This window comes from Erpetoichthys calabaricus, chromosome 9 (genome assembly GCF_900747795.2).
Source record: "Erpetoichthys calabaricus chromosome 9, fErpCal1.3, whole genome shotgun sequence".
Taxonomy (NCBI): domain Eukaryota; kingdom Metazoa; phylum Chordata; class Cladistia; order Polypteriformes; family Polypteridae; genus Erpetoichthys; species Erpetoichthys calabaricus.
In genome coordinates, this window is record NC_041402.2 from 91340009 (window position 1) to 91358717 (window position 18709).

Consider the following 18709-nt stretch of genomic DNA (forward strand, 5'->3'; position numbering starts at 1 on the left):
ACAAAAGCCACAGAAGAAGATAAAGCAAAAAACTACGAAGAGGCTCTCCGGCTTTATCAGCATGCAGTGGAATATTTTTTGCATGCAATTAAATGTAAGTTGTAAAGAGTGCAGCATTTGAGTAACTGCTAATATGTGAAGAAGGGCTCCAGATTTACTAGGACCAGTCCTTAGTTGGATAACTGGCAGCTACCAACGAAGGAACAATGAACATGCAAAAACAAAGTGGTCACATTAAAACTTTAAGCTATGAGTCTTAAAAATTGTTTATGTGGCCTTCTCATAAATTCATATTGTGAATTAAATGTTCTGTTATTACTGCAGAAAGATCTGAAAGGCTTTCTGCATTGAACATTAAATACACAATCTTTACAGTGTGTTCTTTCCTAATTTTGAAATTTTGTTTGATGTACTTTGTTCTGAGAAACATTCTGAGTGAAGTGGTTGTTTTCCTAGAATTGTTTTTAAACTGGGAATATACATTCTCACATGTGATACATGTGATATGATCTCAGTGTGTTGATAAGTTATTTTGAGAATTGAAGTTTATAAGGAATTAGCAACAGGGAAATTAATAACGGGGGCAAATTGCTGTGGCATTAATTACATTATCATCTTATAATTGGCATGTTCAAGGAAACTTGAAAGCATCAGTATTCATTATCATCATTACAAAACACATTCCAGATAGTACTTGATTTTATTTTACAGTTAACAATCCTTTGGCACCCCCACGATATCACAGACTGAAAAAAAATCATATACTCAGAAAAAGGGCTGTGAAAATATCCAATGAAAAGATCATTATTAGTTTACTTGCAACAGTATGTGACAAACATTTGTGTAAATTACACTATGTCCTTTTCTCTGCATTCTTTAAAGTAGTTGAGAACCACTTTAAAAGATTGGAAAAGTGGAATGCAAATGCAAAGAGCAAGTTTTATCTGTATAGATGGCTCCTCATCATTTCTAATTGTATGGCTGAAGTCATAATTATCATTTTGTTTCATATTTTCCAATTAAATAATAGGAAAGTTATAAAAAACTGAATGTTTAAATCTCTTTTTGTAAATCAAGCAAAAAAAAATAACAGCTTAGTGTCCCAATATCTCATCCATATACTTGTAAAATGTTTTCTACATTTCCACTTTAGACTAGCAATGCTTACCTAATAACTGAGTTGTCCTAAATCTCTTTCAGGTGAAAGTTGTGAACATCTTTATTTCAGAGTATTATTTTGTGCCTTATATATTACATTCACACTATCGCACAAAAGTTTTAGAACACCTCAGTTTGTCCAGTTTTTCTTCAGATTTAATCAGTTGAAATGCAATGAATGTTCTAAAATGGTGAAAAGGTAAGCAGTACACTTTGAAAGGTTTAAATTTAAAGTTTAGGGTAGGAAAAACTGTAAAAAACATCAGAATATTACAACATCTTCAAGAACAGCTTAAAGCACAGCTTAACAGTGGTCAAAAAAGCAAGCCTCAGTTTCTGTTGTGAAGAGGAGACTTTGTGCTGCAGATTTGACAGGGTGAGCGGCAGTAGGAAAGTCATTCCACAAAATATAGGGCCTTGAAGTACCAACAATGGACTACTGCAGACTGGACAAAGTCTCATCTTCACAGTAAAAACTGAAACTTGCTTTTTTGACTACTGTTAATCTCTGCCTGAAGCTGTTGCGCTGTGAGGTGCCTATAATGCAAGCTAGTGAGCCTCAGTAACTTGTCTTCTGATTGGATTGTGACTTTGGGTCTGCCAGATCTTTTCCGATCAGAGTTTGTATCCGGTTCCAATTGATTTTGGATTGTGTAGGACACCATACTCACTTTTTTTTTTCCCTTAAATTTCTCTAAATGAAAGGCCTGCACTTCTAAGACTAATACTGCTCTGTCTCATTTCATATGTTAATTGCTGTTTTCTTGTCATCATTACTGGAATTTTGTCCAAGTAGTACTTCAGAGGGTGCAGTAACCCAGTCTGTTCCAACTCTGCTTTAAGACAGAGGGTTTTTAAGTAATCAACAGACATTGTGACATCTGTGCAAATTGTTTGCTTCAACTTCCATCCATCCATCCATCCATCCATCCATTTTCCAACCCGCTGAATCCGAACACAGGGTCACGGGGGTCTGCTGGAGCCAATCCCAGCCAACACAGGGCACAAGGCAGGGAACCAGTCCTGGACAGGGTGCCAACCCACCGCAGGACACACACAAACACACCCACACACCAAGCACACACTAGGGCCAATTTAGAATCGCCAATCCACCTAACCAGCATGTCTTTGGACTGTGGGAGGAAACCGGAGCGCCCGGAGGAAACCCACGCAGACACGGGGAGAACATGCAAACTCCACGCAGGGAGGACCCGGGAAGCGAACCCGGGTCCCCAGGTCTCCCAACTGCGAGGCAGCAGCGCTACCCACTGCGCCACCGTGCCGCCTTGCTTCAACTTGCAAAGCCTAATTTACTTTAATTGCTGCAGAACATCTGTATGTTGTAACATATTAGTTGTTCTCTGAAGAAGGCCCACTTGTAATATTCTGGAATTTCCCTTTTTCAGTTTTTGTTAACTTAAACTTTACCTCAATAAGATGATTAAATTTGAGTTTTTATTCTTCAGTTAAGTATCTATAGAAAATGGTTTATTTTCAGTTTGGAAATGTATTATTGCAGCATAAGAGTTCACATTAAAAATACTGAATGGAAAATGTTTACAGATCTTTTGTCATGCAGAAAATCATGACTTTCAAAGGGATTGAATACTTTTGCACACCACTGTAAATGGAGGCTAGCAATTTATGAGAATTGGTGGTATATGTACTTGTCTTTTAAATAGGGAAAAAATAACAGCAATTTTATAATTAATTTTCTTACACAGAGCAAATGCCTAGTCTCCCTTCATAATGTTTAAATGTGCTGTGAAAGCTTCTGTGTATCTAAATAAGGATACTTGAGAATTGTCATAGGATTTTTCTGGGTATTCTGTGTTTCTTTCCAATTCTGAAATTGTGGAGATCCATTTATATATTGGCTAATATGGAATGTAATAGGCTGGCGCCCCACACAAAGTTGGCCTAAATTTGATAACCATAATGTATTACTATTGATAACCAAACAAAATAAAATCAGAACTTGTTTTAATCTTAAACCAACTAAACATATACATGCATTTGTTAAAAAAAAGAAAGAAAAGTAATGGTGAAATCGCACACTTTAAGCATATGTTAAAAAACCTTCAGCCTGTCAACAGAATATTACAATTGTGTTATTTTTAAATAAACATCCAAAATGCTGAGTCAACAATACCAGTCTGTTTGCTATAAACTTTGCCTTTAACATCAGTAATTTCATGAAGTGTACTTAAAATTTGCTAATACAGTGAGCAAACTATAACTTGTGATGCCCAAGTTGCTTAACAATGCTTGTGCAGCTGATGTTCAAGTAAAAGTCCACAACTTTAACAGTTCATTAACAAACATTTCTGTTTTTTTTGCCAATAAATATTTCTCCATAATATAAAGCACTGCATTGAAAAACATGTTCACATTTAATGCAGCATGTACAGTAGTGCAGTATAGAATGTGTTTTTTTGTCACTTTTGCAAGGAATGAGTGTAGGTGGTATTTGAAAGACAATTTGAATGCACTATGTGTACTGTATGTGTATTGTTCAGGATAAAAGCACAGCATATATCTTTACAATTTTCATATTTTGCATGCCATTTAGCAGGAAACATGGTAATTCTGTACACTTACAGGACCACTTTAAAGAAGAAATGGAAGATTAGTGTCCACACATTGTGTAAGGAGTAGCACTCGAATCGCATGGTCCTTTGTGCCATTGTGAATGCTGTTTTTGGCAATTCTTAGCATCACATCTGCAGTCAAAGTTTGAATAAAGAATTGCAAATTTGAAAAAAAATACTGCAAATGTATGTAGATTAGGTGTGAAGAAGCAACAAATGGGGAAAAAAATCAAATGAGTGGTAATAAAGATGAGAGTTTTTGAGAGCTACCATCACAATTATATCAATTTTACTTTAGGAATAATATTATTTAGGTTTAGTTATAAACTCTTTTTAAGTAACAGTATGAAATGTTATGCTGAATATAGGACTACAATTCTCTGCTTCATATTAAGTGATTTTGTTCTGTTTTTGTTCAATTTAGATGAAGCACACAGCGATAAAGCTAAGGAGAGCATCAGAGGAAAATGTGTGCAATACCTAGACCGGGCAGAGAAGCTAAAAGACTATTTAAAAAACAAAGATAAACATGGGAAGAAACCTGTTAAGGAATCCCAGCAGAATGACAAAGGGTAAGTGTGTTTTTCATATTTTTAGGAACAGAGGGTCTCAGTTTAAAGCAAACATATTAGATGATTGTCATTGTATGAGATTTTTTACTATTGTCAGTTCAGTTCTTTTTCCCTCTTCCTCACTTCCAGTTCTTGTCACAGTGAATTGGTAGATAAAAGTAAACTTTCATTCATTTATTTATGATTTCATCTTTATCTTCATTGCCATTTGTTATTTATGTGTTCGACAATTCTGTAGAAAAATAAACATTGACCTTAACACCTTTAGTTTTTATTTTAATTGTTGATTACATTCTTAGAATGTGGTTTTGGTGAGAGTATTATTTAATCTGTTTGAGGGACATAAGCAGTAATGGACAGGGGGAAAAGGGAGGTACAAATATTAAACATTCCTACCTCTGAATTTTTGTTTTGTGTATTTATTTCTGGGTGTAGTTAGCCTCTGCATTAGGTAATTTTGGTACTCTGTAATATGTCCATGATCAGGTAGGCTCAATTACATGTAGAACTTTTAAAAGCTGAATTAAGGGAACATTGCAGCTAATGAAACTCTCCTTCTTGGTTTCTGTAACATCACCCACAAACACAACAAATCCCTAGCATTCATCATTTGAATACAGTAATCCCTCCTCCATCGCGGGGGTTGCGTTCCAGAGCCACCCGCGAAATAGGAAAATCCGCGAAGTAGAAACCATATGTTTATATGGTTATTTTTAGAATGTCATGCTTGGGTCACAGATTTGCGCAGAAACACAGGAGGTTGTAGAGAGACAGGAACGTTATTCAAACACTGCAAACAAACATTTGTCTCTTTTTCAAAAGTTTAAACTGTGCTCCATGACAAGACAGAGATGACAGTTCTGTCTCACAATTAAAAGAATGCAAACATATCTTCCTTTTCAAAGGAGTGCAAAGCAAGCAGTCAAAAAAAAAATCAATAGGGCTTTTTGGCTTTTAAGTATGCGAAGCACCGCCGGTACAAAGCTGTTGAAGGCGGCAGCTCACACCCCCTCTGTCAGGAGCAGGAAGAGAGAGAGAGAGAGAGAGAGATAGAGAGAGACAGATAAAAAAAATCAATACGTGCCCTTTGAGCTTTTAAGTATGCGAAGCTCCGTGCAGCATGTCCTTCAGGAAGCAGCTGCACACAGCCCCCCTGCTCACACCCCCCTACGTCAGCGCAAGAGAGAGAGAGAAAGTAAGCTGGATAGCTTCTCAGCCATCTGCCAATAGCGTCCCTTGTATGAAATCAACTGGGCAAACCAACTGAGGAAGCATGTACCAGAAATTAAAAGACCTATTGTCCGCAGAAACCCGCGAAGCAGCGAAAAATCCGCGATATATATTTAAATATGCTTACATATAAAATCCGCGATGGAGTGAAGCCGCGAAAGGCGAAGCGCGATATAGCGAGGGATCACTGTATAGCAGCTAGCAAACAACACCAAATACAGTCAATACCAAATTGTGTATCTTTATTTAGTCCATTGCCTGGCAAGCTTTTCTTATGAAACAGATGTTGCATAAGGACATTGCATGTTTACAGTTTTTTCTTTTATTAAGTCACTTCAGCATTTAAAGAAGTGGAGAAATAAGGCAGACTTCTATTATTATTATTTACATACTTGTTTGAATTGACATCAAAATCTTCCACAGAGATATCACAGGCCTAATTACTCTTTTATATATAACTGTTTAGTAAAGTAGTTTATTGAGTGTCTATAAGCAAAAGCTCTCAAATTGTGGCAACTGATGGCACAATTAAAGGGGCAAAATGATACAATTTGATATATTATACTTTGAAAATCTCCATAGAAAAGTTAAGTTGCCTGTACAGTTTTGTATAGCTTATAACTAAATTATTATGTAGATTCTGAGTTATACCGAGACATAATTATCCAGTACACATGAAAATGGCTAACAACTAAATGGTGACCTGTGACTAAGGAATTAGATTGTCAAAAATTAGAGTAAATGAGACATTAATCTGGTCACAGTAGGTTTAGGTGAGGAGGCTCTTGTGAAATGAGTTAAATCTCCATGGTTAGTAATAGTGACTATGTACTGATGCATAGAGTTGTTTTGGTTCCAGATATTCTGTGGCTCCTTTAGAGAGGCAGTAAACCATAGAATGTGTGGACTGTTTTTGACATCCAAAAATGTCCCAAATATCTTGTATTGGAGAAGGGGAAGGAGGCTGATGAAATGCATTTTTAAAGTTGGTATAGATGTTCAAGGTGGGCATAATTCTGTTGAGGAATTGTACTAGACTGGACGACCATATAAGGTTTTACAATAAGTAATTTACTAAACACCTTTCTAGAGTTGTCAAATTAGCCAAAATTCAAATTCAAATACAGTAATCCCTCCTCCATCGCGGGGGTTGCGTTCCAGAGCCACCTGCGAAATAAGAAAATCCGCGAAGCAGAAACCATATGTTTATTTGGTTATTTTTATATTGTCATGCTTGGGTCACAGATTTGCGCAGAAACACAGGAGGTTGTAGAGAGACAGGAACGTTATTCAAACACTGCAAACAAACATTTGTCTCTTTTTCAAAAGTTTAAACTGTGCTCCATGACAAGACAGAGATGACAGTTCCATCTCACAATTAAAAGAATGCAAACATATCTTCGTCTTCAAAGGAGTGTGTCAGGAGCAGATCATGTCACAGAGATAGAGAGACAAAAGCAAACAAATCAATAGGGCTGTTTGGCTTAAGTATGCGAAGCACGCGGCACAAAGCTGTTGAAGGCGGCAGCTCACACCCCCTCCGTCAGGAGCAGGGAGAGAGAGACAGAGTTTGTTTTTCAAGCACAAATCAATACGTGCCCTTCGAGCTTTTAAGTATGCGAAGCACTGTGCAGCATGTCGTTTCACTAAGCAGCTGCACAAAAGATAGTAAAGTGAAGATAATCTTTCAGCATTTTTAGACGAGCGTCCGTATCGTCTAGGTGTGCGAACAGCCCCCCTGCTCACACCCCCTACGTCAGAATCAGAGAAAGCGCAAGAGAGAGAAAGAGAAAAGTAAGCTGGGTAGCTTCTCAGCCATCTGCCAATAGCGTCCCTTGTATGAAATCAACTGGGCAAACCAACTGAGGAAGCATGTACCAGAAATTAAAAGACCCATTGTCCGCAGAAACCCGCGAAGCAGCGAAAAATCCGCTATATATATTTAAATATGCTTACATATAAAATCCGCGATGGAGTGAAGCCGCAAAAGGCGAAGCGCGATATAGCGAGGGATCACTGTACTCCTCTTAAAACCAAGTAAATATTTGAGCAAATGTTAAATATTCTGTGTACTACATTTTTGTTTGTAACATATGTGCCAATTTTTATATATTGTTAATATTTTTATTCTTTTCTTCTGATGTGTCTTCAAAGCATGAAATGCATTTGTGCTTTTGCTTAAAAGACACATTTGAAAACAACTGCTTGCATGCAAATATGACACTTGAAAACACAGCAATTAAACTTTTTTTTTTCCAGCAGTCTTTTTCAAGAATAAAAATAATAATAAAAATGTAGCTAATATATGATAGAGTGGGTGTGTAAGGTCCTGACTCACAACTAGTTGAGTACTGCGAGTAGGAGAAGGTGATCAAGGAATAATGTATGGGACTGATTAAAAATGTTTTCTCTTTTTTCCTTACAGTTACAGCATAATGTAATACAGGTGACATTAATATCTATTTTTCTTTTTGCATTATTATTTAGGCATTTTGCAGGAAGTCAGAAGCCACCTGAATCACTACATGGCTGTATGTGAGACTACAGGTTGGCCGAGTTAGAAAAAAAATTATTTGACATTAAAAAGTCTGTTCTAAAATTGTGGTTTAAGGCATTATAATTACATAATAAAAATCAGAAATATGGTTGTTTTCCATTATCTTCAATAAGAAGAACATCCTCCTTTCTCTTGCAGAGTGGATTCTTAATAGCTCTAGCATAACTCAGACATAATAGTAAATCGAGGATCTTAGGCTCAAGAGGAAACCAAAACAAAATCGGGAGCAGAAAGATTCTTTTGGGGTGCCAGGGAAGTGTTTATAAATCAGTTCTTAGTACAACTGTGGATCCAAAAGTACTGAAGTGGGGTAGAAAATCTCTCCCAAAATGCATTGTAAAAGAATGTGTTGCCTGTCTGTTTTACAAATGAAAGATAAAAGCTATCCATTCAAAAACACAACTATGCATAGGTGGAATAGATCCGGGAATTGATGTGTAGAAAGGATCTCTTAAATACTGCAATGCCATATAATGCATGTGGAGTAACATGATATTGAAATTAGTGTCAGATAAAATAAACAATTTTTGTTTTACTTTTGAACATCAGTTTTTGCCTTTGGCACAGTTTTTTTTAAATACATTAATCCCTCGCTATATCGCGCTTCGTCTTTCGCGGCTTCACTCTATCGCGGATTTTATATGTAAGCATATTTAAATTTATATCACGGATTTTTTGCTGGTTCGCGGATTTCTGCGGACAATGGGTCTTTTAATTTCTGGTAAATGCTTCCTCAGTTGGTTTGCCCAGATGATTTCATACAAGGGACGCTATTGGCAGATGGCTGAGAAGCTACCCAACCAAAGCGCCTATTACCTATTAAATAAAACTCCTCAAATATATTGTGAGCACGGGAGCTGTTCGCACCCCTAGAAGATACGGCCGCTCCTCAAAAAACACTGAAAGATTACCTTCACATTGCTCTCTTCCTTGCTGGGCTTAAATGTGGCTGTTTTGTCAATTGATATGCTTCCTGCATGGTGCTTCGCATACTTAAAAGCTCGAACGGCACGTATTGATTTTTAATTTTGTTTTTCTCTGTCTCTCTCTCTCACTCTCTCTGACATTCTGTGCTTCTGACGAAGGGGGTGTGAGCAGGGGGGGCTGTTCCCACCACTAGACGATATGGACGCTCCTCTAAAAAAATGCTGAAAGGCTACCTTCACATTGCTCCCTTCCTAGCAGCTGCGTTGTCCGGCGGTGCTTCGCATACTTAAAAGCCCAAACAGCCGTATTGATTTGTTTGCTTTTCTTTCTCTCTCTGACATTATCTGCTCCTGACGTGCACTCTTTTGAAGAGGAAGATATGTTTGCATTCTTTTAATTGTGAGACGGAACTATCATCTCTTTCTTGTCATGGAGCACAGTTTAAACTTTTGAAAAAGAGACAAATGTTTGTTTGCAGTGTTTGAATAACGTTCCTGTCTCTCTACAACCTCTTGTGTTTCTGTGCAAATCTGTGACCCAAGCATGACAATATAAAAATAACCATATAAACATATGGTTTCTACTTCGCGGATTTTCACCTTTCGCGGGGGGGGGGGGGGGGGGGGGGGGGGGTCTGGAACGCAACCCCCGCGATAGAAGAGGGATTACTGTACCTACAGTTATATTTGAATAGTGACATTTCAATATTAAAGCACTAAATTGTACTGTTGTCCCCAATGTTGATGACCAAACTCAGTTCAATGGTAGTACATGATGCTCATTTTATATACATTGACATTTGCACATCTTGGAAAATGATTCAATGGTTTGAAATAAATGTTGATGTATAGTTTTCTTGACCGCCCTGTTGTTCATTGAGCTCCCAATGCACATAAGACCCTTTCTTTAATTATTGGTGCCAGAATGGACTTACTTTTATATTGCTTCGGTATATCAAACATAAAATCTTTTATAAAGACAATCTCTGCCTCTGAAAAATGCATTTAGTTGTTCATACAATTAACTATTGTATCTATGATACTGGTAGGTGCTGGATACCAACCTGCTACTGGTGATCATGAGACTACCGGACATGCATAACTAATCATTTGTTTTACTTGTCCATGCCAATTTCATTTGCTGTTTTTAATGTAAATTTGAACAGTGTGTCTGAGTGGAACTTTTTTGTTGCAGAATGCTTATGTAGTGTGTGTGCAGTGTTGATAAGACTTTATTCTGTTTCATACCATATTGTAGCGACCTCCACGTCATGCTTGAAAAGAGAAAAAGTAAAAAAAAAACAGACATAGTAAAGTCTCACCAAAAAATTTTTACTTGAGCAGTCAAGAAAAAGAACACCAACTTCGTAACCCCAAACACACCCCCTTTTAAGCACCCTCTCTAACCCCTCCTCCCATCCCGGGAGCACCCCCCCCCCCTTACTGCCTCAATGAATACCCTGCTGTCAGTCTTCCGTGCTGTACTCCGCCCTCCCTCAATCAGACCTAACAGTCAGTCAAAAAAAAAAAAGGCTTCAACCTGGCTGGGATGCTACACTATTATTCATTCAAGCACAGTTAAAAGAGAAACTCTATCTTTACCTCTCCATATGTATAGTACATGCATGCATACATACTTATGTATATGTGTCCTCTTGTTTTGATTATGTTTATTACTGTTATCCTTTAGCAAACCCTTTGAAAGTTGCTTAGTCAAATATATTCAATATGATCCAATACAACTAGAAATCTAACAGTCAAACAAGCCCCAACAAATGAAAGTCAAGTGAAATCACCTGTCACAAACATTAAGCTTACTTAATGGAAGATAAGGAGGAGTCCCTAGTCATCATCCAAAGCCTACATTTTATTTAGTTTCGGAAACTCAGTTTTGATATGGATTCTCATTGTAATACTTACCAGTAGTTATGCCAGTATGCTAAATTGTTTTTATATCTGTATTTTGATTTGTAAAAGTCTACATTATAATTTCAAAATGGTATTCATCCATCCATTATCCAACCCACTATATCCTAACTACAGGGTCACGAGGGTCTGCTGGAGCCAATCCCAGACAACACAGGGTGCAAGGCAGGAAACAAACCCCAGGCAGGGCGCCAGCCCACACAAACACACACACTAGGGACAATTTAAAATCGCCAATGCACCTAACCTGCATATCTTTGGACTGTGGGAGGAAACCCACGCAGACATGGGGAGAACATGCAAATTCCACACAGGGAGGACCTGGGAAGCGAACCCAGGTCTCCTAACTGCGAGGCAGCAGCGCTACCCACTATGCCACCGTGCCGCCCAAAATGGTATTCATTTTCTGTAAAATATATTACAATATTTGTTTTATTATATTATGGAATGGGTCATCAATTCCAGATAACTCGTATCTGGGATAGTGGACTGGGACTCCCATCTGTGCTCATTTTGAGTCACCTTTAAAGGGGGGATGGGACACACAGTCAGACACTGTCTATTGTGTACTGTTCTTCAGAACTTTGCTGGCCTCGCTTTGTCCTGTTATTGGTAAGTTGTTTAGTCCCTCCTAGTTAACGTCTAACATCAATTTTCCGTTAAAGTAATTTGAAGATGGTTTACAAAATCCTTATGTACAGTAACTATTTACTTGGCATCAATATTACTGTTTTAAAGCTGTCCATTTATAATCTTTAGGAAAGTAATTTCAACTTCCCTTACAGTGACACCATTCATTTAGAAATAATACCTGACCTGTACAGGCATGCAAAAGATATATTTATCGAAGCATTTTATGTATGCTAACTTCCATCTTAATGAGATGAATTATGATAAAAAAAATTCTAGTTTCACAAGCATTACGTAAATATCACTTTTTAAAAAGATGTCACTAAATCATACATACTATTTGTTCTGTTTTTATTTAGTAAACTATTGTAATATTACATTTTGAACACACTATCAGATTTTATCATACAACTGCATATTTTTAAATAAATAGATTGGTTAGAAGTAATATCATTAATTGCAATGTCACATAGATAGTATGATACTGCTGGTTTGTAAATTGGTTGCTTCTTGTGCTTTGGCAGTCATTTTACCATTGCATTATTTTAATTTATTAAAGGAAGAGTGGTTAATTTAAATAATGATTTGATTCTACAGTAATTGTTTTATGTTAATAGCTAATATTTTCCTCTATCTTTTTAAAGTTAAAAACGTGTTTGAAATTGAGACATATGCATTTTCAGTTTTTCTTTCTTGTTCTTTTGTTTTGCCCAGTGCACTCTAATTTGAGCAATTGGAGAAGAAGCTGAAAAAATATTTACAATGAAGCAATTCAATATAGTTTGAAAAAACAAAGATGTACTAGAAAGCAAAAGATGTGATATTTGCATTCTTTAACATTTTGGGTGTTGTTTTTTTCTGCTTTATTTTTTGAAGTGGAAGTGACAGTGACAGTGAGGGAGAAAATCCTGAAAAGAAAAAACTACAGGAACAGCTAATGGGTAAAAAAACTAAATTTGAGTATAGTAGCTGAATGTGTGTCATCCTGTGGACAGATGATTTAACTAGTGTCTTTACATTTATTTTTTAGGAGCCATTGTTATGGAGAAACCTAATGTCCGATGGAATGATGTTGCTGGATTGGAAGGTGCAAAAGAAGCCCTTAAAGAAGCAGTCATTTTGCCTATAAAGTTCCCACATTTATTTACAGGCAAGCAACTGCATTCTTCCTCAAGAAAAAAGTATACCAAGAGAAAGTATGAAGGCACAATTTAAATGTTGTATGGGTGTGTTAGTTATGTCAAAGACAAAATATTCTTTCCAAAGTTTGTAATTTTAGTTAATATTTTTCTTTCTTTTTTTCTGTTATTTTTAAGGAAAGCGAACCCCTTGGCGTGGAATCCTACTCTTTGGACCCCCTGGAACTGGGAAGTCCTACCTTGCGAAGGCTGTGGCCACTGAGGCTAACAATTCAACTTTCTTTTCTGTGTCATCTTCAGATCTTATGTCTAAATGGCTTGGAGAGAGTGAGAAGTAAGGCACATTCATTCAACTTTTCTCCTTTTCTAATCTGTAATGTTTGTATGTTTTATTTACTATGTATAGAACTAGAATTCTTTAAACAATAAAAAGTGTATTCTAATACACTGTGTATGACAAATTATATATTAATGCTACTTTTTATGTTTTGACATTGCATTTGTGTTATTTAAATAATAAAAATTGTGAAGAGTTAAAATACTGTAATTTAATTTTCTGCAGTGATTATAGTGAGTTCAGTAGAGTAGAACTGGAGAAGAACAGTAAAAAGGAATGCTTTATAAATTTAAAAATTACATACTAAATCTTTCAATTTGCAGACTTGTAAAAAATCTCTTTGATTTGGCACGTCAGCATAAGCCTTCTATTATTTTCATTGATGAAGTGGATTCACTATGTGGCTCAAGAAATGAGAATGAGAGTGAAGCTGCTCGGAGGATTAAAACTGAATTTTTAGTTCAAATGCAAGGTAAGAGATCTTCTGTGTTTTGAACTTCTTTATTTAGTGTACCTAAATTAAAAATTTTATCCTCATGTCATGATGTGCATTTTCTTCAACCATCCAAATGCCTTCGAATGTAAATAATGACTATTTTGTCATTGTATATACATCTTAACAAAAGTTTTATTAGAAGAAGTTTGGTCAATGATACATTTAGCCAGCTGCTGGCATCCATGACATAAGTGTATGCGACTCTCCGTTTTTCTGAGTGTACTGTCAGAAATATTCATGACCATCTCTAATAAATTTTATAGTCCAAATGCTTTAAGGAAAGGTTTTCATGCATTTTTTTTTTGCATTTGGCATAGTTTTTAGTTAAAAATGAATAAATTGATTGAAAGTGAGAAGTTTATTTCTGTTGTGAAATGCAGTATACATGTTCCGAAAATTTTAACATAATTGAAGAAAGTAGTTGGGTAAGAAAACATTTTGCAATACAACAGTAACATAACATTCCCAAATCTGCTTTACCAGTCCAAGATTGTGGGGTTCTGGAAACTGTTGTGGTAGGGTTACAATCAAGGCAGATAGCAAACTCTGTATTGAGTGCCAGTCCATCACAGTGGTTGTTTAGACAATTTATTTTAATTATCTATTTTTTCCACATACAGTATAAAGTCTGTGTCAAGCCATGGTAAGTTACAGTACACTTCTGTAGATCTTGGCAGAGGTAACATACTGTCATAACCAGAATACATTTTGGATTTTAATTATCATAAACATGCCTGAACTAAATTATGTTTAGGGAGATTGGGATACTCACCACTTGCTAGGATGATTTCCATATGTTTAGAATGACATAATTTTGGTGAGAACTTGCTTTAAAGTATATGCAGTGCTCACCACGTGCAGAAGAGTATTAAGTAATGCATTGTCTCTCTATTATAAAAAAAAAAAAATCTTTGGGAGGGAAACTAGGGAGATGAGATGTGATCTTCTTGGAAGACAATTTGAAGTCCTGCGAGAGACGCTTTAACTTGCTCCCAGCTCTTAAAACAGCAACAAGCAAAACACGCAGCTTGCCAGCAGCAGAATCCCAGCAGATGATCCAACCGCTTCTTCTCATGTGCGTTCAGCCACCCGAACCCCACCCCATCCCCCATCACAACGCTAACGGCATAGACGCGAAATGGCAAAAGGACAGCTGCTGTACAGGCTTTAAAATGATCAACGGGCACGCGCGATAGCAGCAGAAAGACAGCATATGATCCGACAGCATCTCTTTAGCATGTGTTCAGCTGCAAACCCCCCAGCCCCCCCGACCACGCGAGCAGCATTTAAAACAAGTCCACGGACATCTAACCTAGCAGTTGTTGGATTGCTGTTGGCAGATACACTTCATGTGCTCCCAGCTCTTAAAACAATGACAAGCAAAACACGCAGCTCGCCAGCAGCAGATGATCCAACCACTTCTTAGCGTGCATTCACCCCCTTCATAACGCGAGCAGCTTTGCACGTCCTGCGAGAAAGAGATGTAACCACGTCCCGGGCCGGATATAAAGGACAAGTATTGTTTTTACAAAAGTTTTAAAGTAAAAGTGAAAATAATGCATATGTAACAATTCCCATGAAACTAACAATCTCTTTAAATTGTATATCCGGTAAACCAAACCCGGGGGTGGGCAAGTGAAGCGAGCAGGGGGCAGAGCCCCCTAGTATTTTTATAAAATTAAGAAGTGTATACAGCTGTTTCTGGAGCAGCCCTCCTTACTTTTTCTGCCCTCTTTAATACTCATTTATGAATAACTGTACAGCATTTTAGGAACTTTTTAAAATCCTTTTAATATCCTAATCATAGAGATACACAGTGGGTATACAAAAGAATCACCCCCTTTGAAATATTCCCATTTTTCTTGCTTTACAGCCTTATATGAAAACACACAAACCAATATTTTTCCAGCTTTACTTACTCAATGCAATCTATAACATCCAAGTGAAAGATATCACAGCTACAGTTCAGAAGAATTAAAAAAAAAATAAAAAACAAGAAATACTGAGATTAATAAAGGATCACCCCCCTCCTTAACAATATTTGTAAACTCAATCAGGTGTAAGTAACCACCATTTCTATTGCAGACTATGGTTACTGGCTTCCACCTTTGATCAATTGTAATCAGTGTGATTAGTGAAGCATAAAAGCAGCTGTTCCTGTAGCATTCCCTTGCTTGGTAGTGCAACTGACTATGGGTGGCAAGCCACTTTCAAAAGATCTCGGGGATAGATTTGTGGTCAGACGTAAGGCAGGGGATGGATACAAAAAATCTCAAAGGCTTTATCAATCCCAAGAAGCACAGTCAAGTCCATAATAAAGAAGTGGCAAGTGTTTGGTACTACTAGGACCCTCCCTGGATCTGGCTGTCCCTCCAAACTGGATAGAAGAGCAAGGAGGAAACTGTTAAATGAGACTACCAAGAAGCCAATGGCCACTTTGAAGTAGTTACAGGATTTTATGAGAAAGAGTGGTCATTGTGTGCATGTGACAACAATTTCACAAGCACTGTACAATTGTGGCTTGTTCGGGAGGGTTGCAAGGAAATTGTGAATTTCCCCTTGGGATTATCCATCTATCTATCCATCCATCCATCCATCCATCCAATCTGTCTAAGGAAAAAGCCACTTCTCAGGAAAGGCCACATAAAGGCTTGTTTGAGCTTTTCTAGAATGCACCTTGAAGATTCTGATGCCAAGTGGAAAAAGGTCTTATGGTCAGATGAGACCAAAATCGAACTATTTGGCCTCAATACCAAATGGTACACCTGGCGGAAATCTAATGCAGCTCACCATCGACAACACACCATACCTACAGTAAAGCATGGAGGTGGCAGTATCCTGTTGTGGGGGGTTTTCTCTGTTGCAGGGCCTAGGGCTTTCATTAGGGTAGAAGGAACAATGGATGGGCACAAAATACCTTTAAAATTCTTGAGGAAAACCTGATACCCTCTTCCAGAAAGTTGAAAATGGGCAGAATGTTCACCTTTCAACACAACAACGACCAAAAGCACACAGCAAAATTGACCACACAGTGGCTGAAGGAGAAAAAAGTGAATGTTCTCGTGTTGCCCAGTCAGAGCCCAGACCTAAATCCCATTGAAAATCTGAGGAAAGATTTGAAGATAGCAGTCTACCAACGCTCACCATCCAATTTGACCAAACTTGAACAGTTCTGTAAAGAAGAGTGGGCAAATATTGCTCAATCTAGATGTGCAAAGCTGATAGAGAAGTATCTCAACAGACTCAAGGCTGTTATTAAAGCAAAAAGTGGTTCAACAAAATATTGACATTGGGGGGTGATCCTTTATTAATCTTAGTATGTCATGTTTTTGATTTTTTAATAAATTTTCTGAACTGTAGCTGTGATATCTTTCACTTGGATGTTATAGATTGCATTGAGTAAGTAAAGCTGGGAAGAAAATTTTATTTATGTGTGTTTTCATTTAAGGCTGTAAAGCAAAAAAAATGGGAATATCTCGAAGGGGGTGATTCTTTTCTATACCCACTGTATATAGAAACATCAGTTCTGGTCTCTATTTGGAACAGTTAGTAAATATGTAGTTTACTATAAAAGTGTGTTTTTTTTGTTTTTTTTTAAGTGGTCTTCCATCCAGGTTCGCTGTGTGGTTGGTGCAGCAATGCACTGTAATCAGTGCATGCACCCAACCAACCTTCCAATAGCTGTGTGTAATATACAACTAGCCCGATAATCAGTATGTTGGAGTCAATACCAGAAAGATGTATTTGGACCATTTTAAGAACTTTAGCATACACACAAAATAAGAAACATGTTACTGGTATTTTCTTTAAAGCTATTCATTGAGCCATGAGTCAAAAAACAGTCTTATTTCTAACACCTAGAAAACAGTACTGTTTACTTTCTTCTTTCATAAATAATGTGTAAGTCTTTTTTAGAGGGTGAAGTGTGTCAGCCAGCATTCACAAGCACTCTCTCTGTGATTTTTTTTTTGTCAGGTATGAAATTAAAAATACAAAACACAGAATTCCATTGAATGTTTTTATATTGTGTCAGCATAAATAAATTAAAATATGCTTAGATAGTTGTAATTGTGAAACACTGTGCAAATAAAAGTAAAGTATAAATATTGCTTCAGTCAATGGCAGAGTTCATTGATTTGATTTCTAATATTTTGTAGTAATCCAGCCATTGTGACAAGAGTGAATGGCATCCTTATCTTTAATGCTGTAGCTAAAGAAATATAACTACAAAAAACATCATTTTTATCATACTGAAGAATAGAACTAGAAATAATGTTTGAAGTTGTCATTTTAAACAAATGCTTAAGACAATTAAAAAAACAATATATGTATGATTATGGTCTGTGATGCGCCTATATATAGTGCTGTGTGCTGATACTATCATTCAGTCCTTGTGTTACATTGTTCCCTTCATTGAACTTTCAGTGAGAAAGCAGAATGAGCAGCTGAAAATGTGTTGCCCTCTTGTGGCTGCAGTAGGCAGAAATTTGAAGATATACATAACATTCTAGTTGAACTCGAGCCAAGCTCCCATACCAAACTTTGAGTTGTATTTAAATCTACTCCTCCATCCACCCTCAACACAATTCATATATTGCATTCACATGTGCAACCGCCTAACTTGGGGAAACAATCCAAATATGTTTTATAGTTGTATATTGACATACATTAACAATATTTATTTTATATTAATGCAACATTGATGCATTTAAGCACTCTGTCCCTGTCTCCAAACTTGTCAAATTCAGGCAAGTCCTAAAAATGCATTGTGGCTAGGTGATTTTCTAACATTGAATATATTTATTTAATGATCATAAGAGGAAAAAAACTTTCTCTAAAAATAGTGTAAGGATGTATTCTTTCTGTACAGTATGCAGAGCTCTGCCGCAAGTTTTGTTATGAAAAAGACTATATAATCATAATTCCAGACCCCAAAATTCTCCTGCCATAACCACAACTATGAAAGCACCCACCTTATCATAACCCCATTACACACATATTCATTTACTGTTCGCTGATTTAGAAACACCTGTGCTATTTCCAGGAAGTAAGAAAGAGGTTATAGGTACTCTCCTGCACACTTACATACCAATCCTAGTCTGTTTAATATGACTTAGTACATAACTGTTATTGTTGTTACTATTCTA

The 18709-nt window shown here is 36.8% G+C and overlaps 1 protein-coding gene across 1 annotated transcript in view; it reads left to right on the top strand.

The window, feature by feature from the left end:
* vps4a (vacuolar protein sorting 4 homolog A) overlaps positions 1-18709 on the top strand; it is an 80109-nt gene that overhangs the window by 25777 nt on the left and 35623 nt on the right. Inside the window, exons 2-7 of the mRNA XM_028809889.2 lie at positions 1-94; positions 4174-4321; positions 12467-12531; positions 12621-12740; positions 12907-13063; positions 13390-13538. The exon at positions 1-94 is cut by the window's left edge and continues 18 nt beyond it. Of these exons, the coding sequence (XP_028665722.1) occupies positions 1-94; positions 4174-4321; positions 12467-12531; positions 12621-12740; positions 12907-13063; positions 13390-13538 (733 nt within the window). The remainder of the gene's footprint in view (positions 95-4173; positions 4322-12466; positions 12532-12620; positions 12741-12906; positions 13064-13389; positions 13539-18709) is intronic.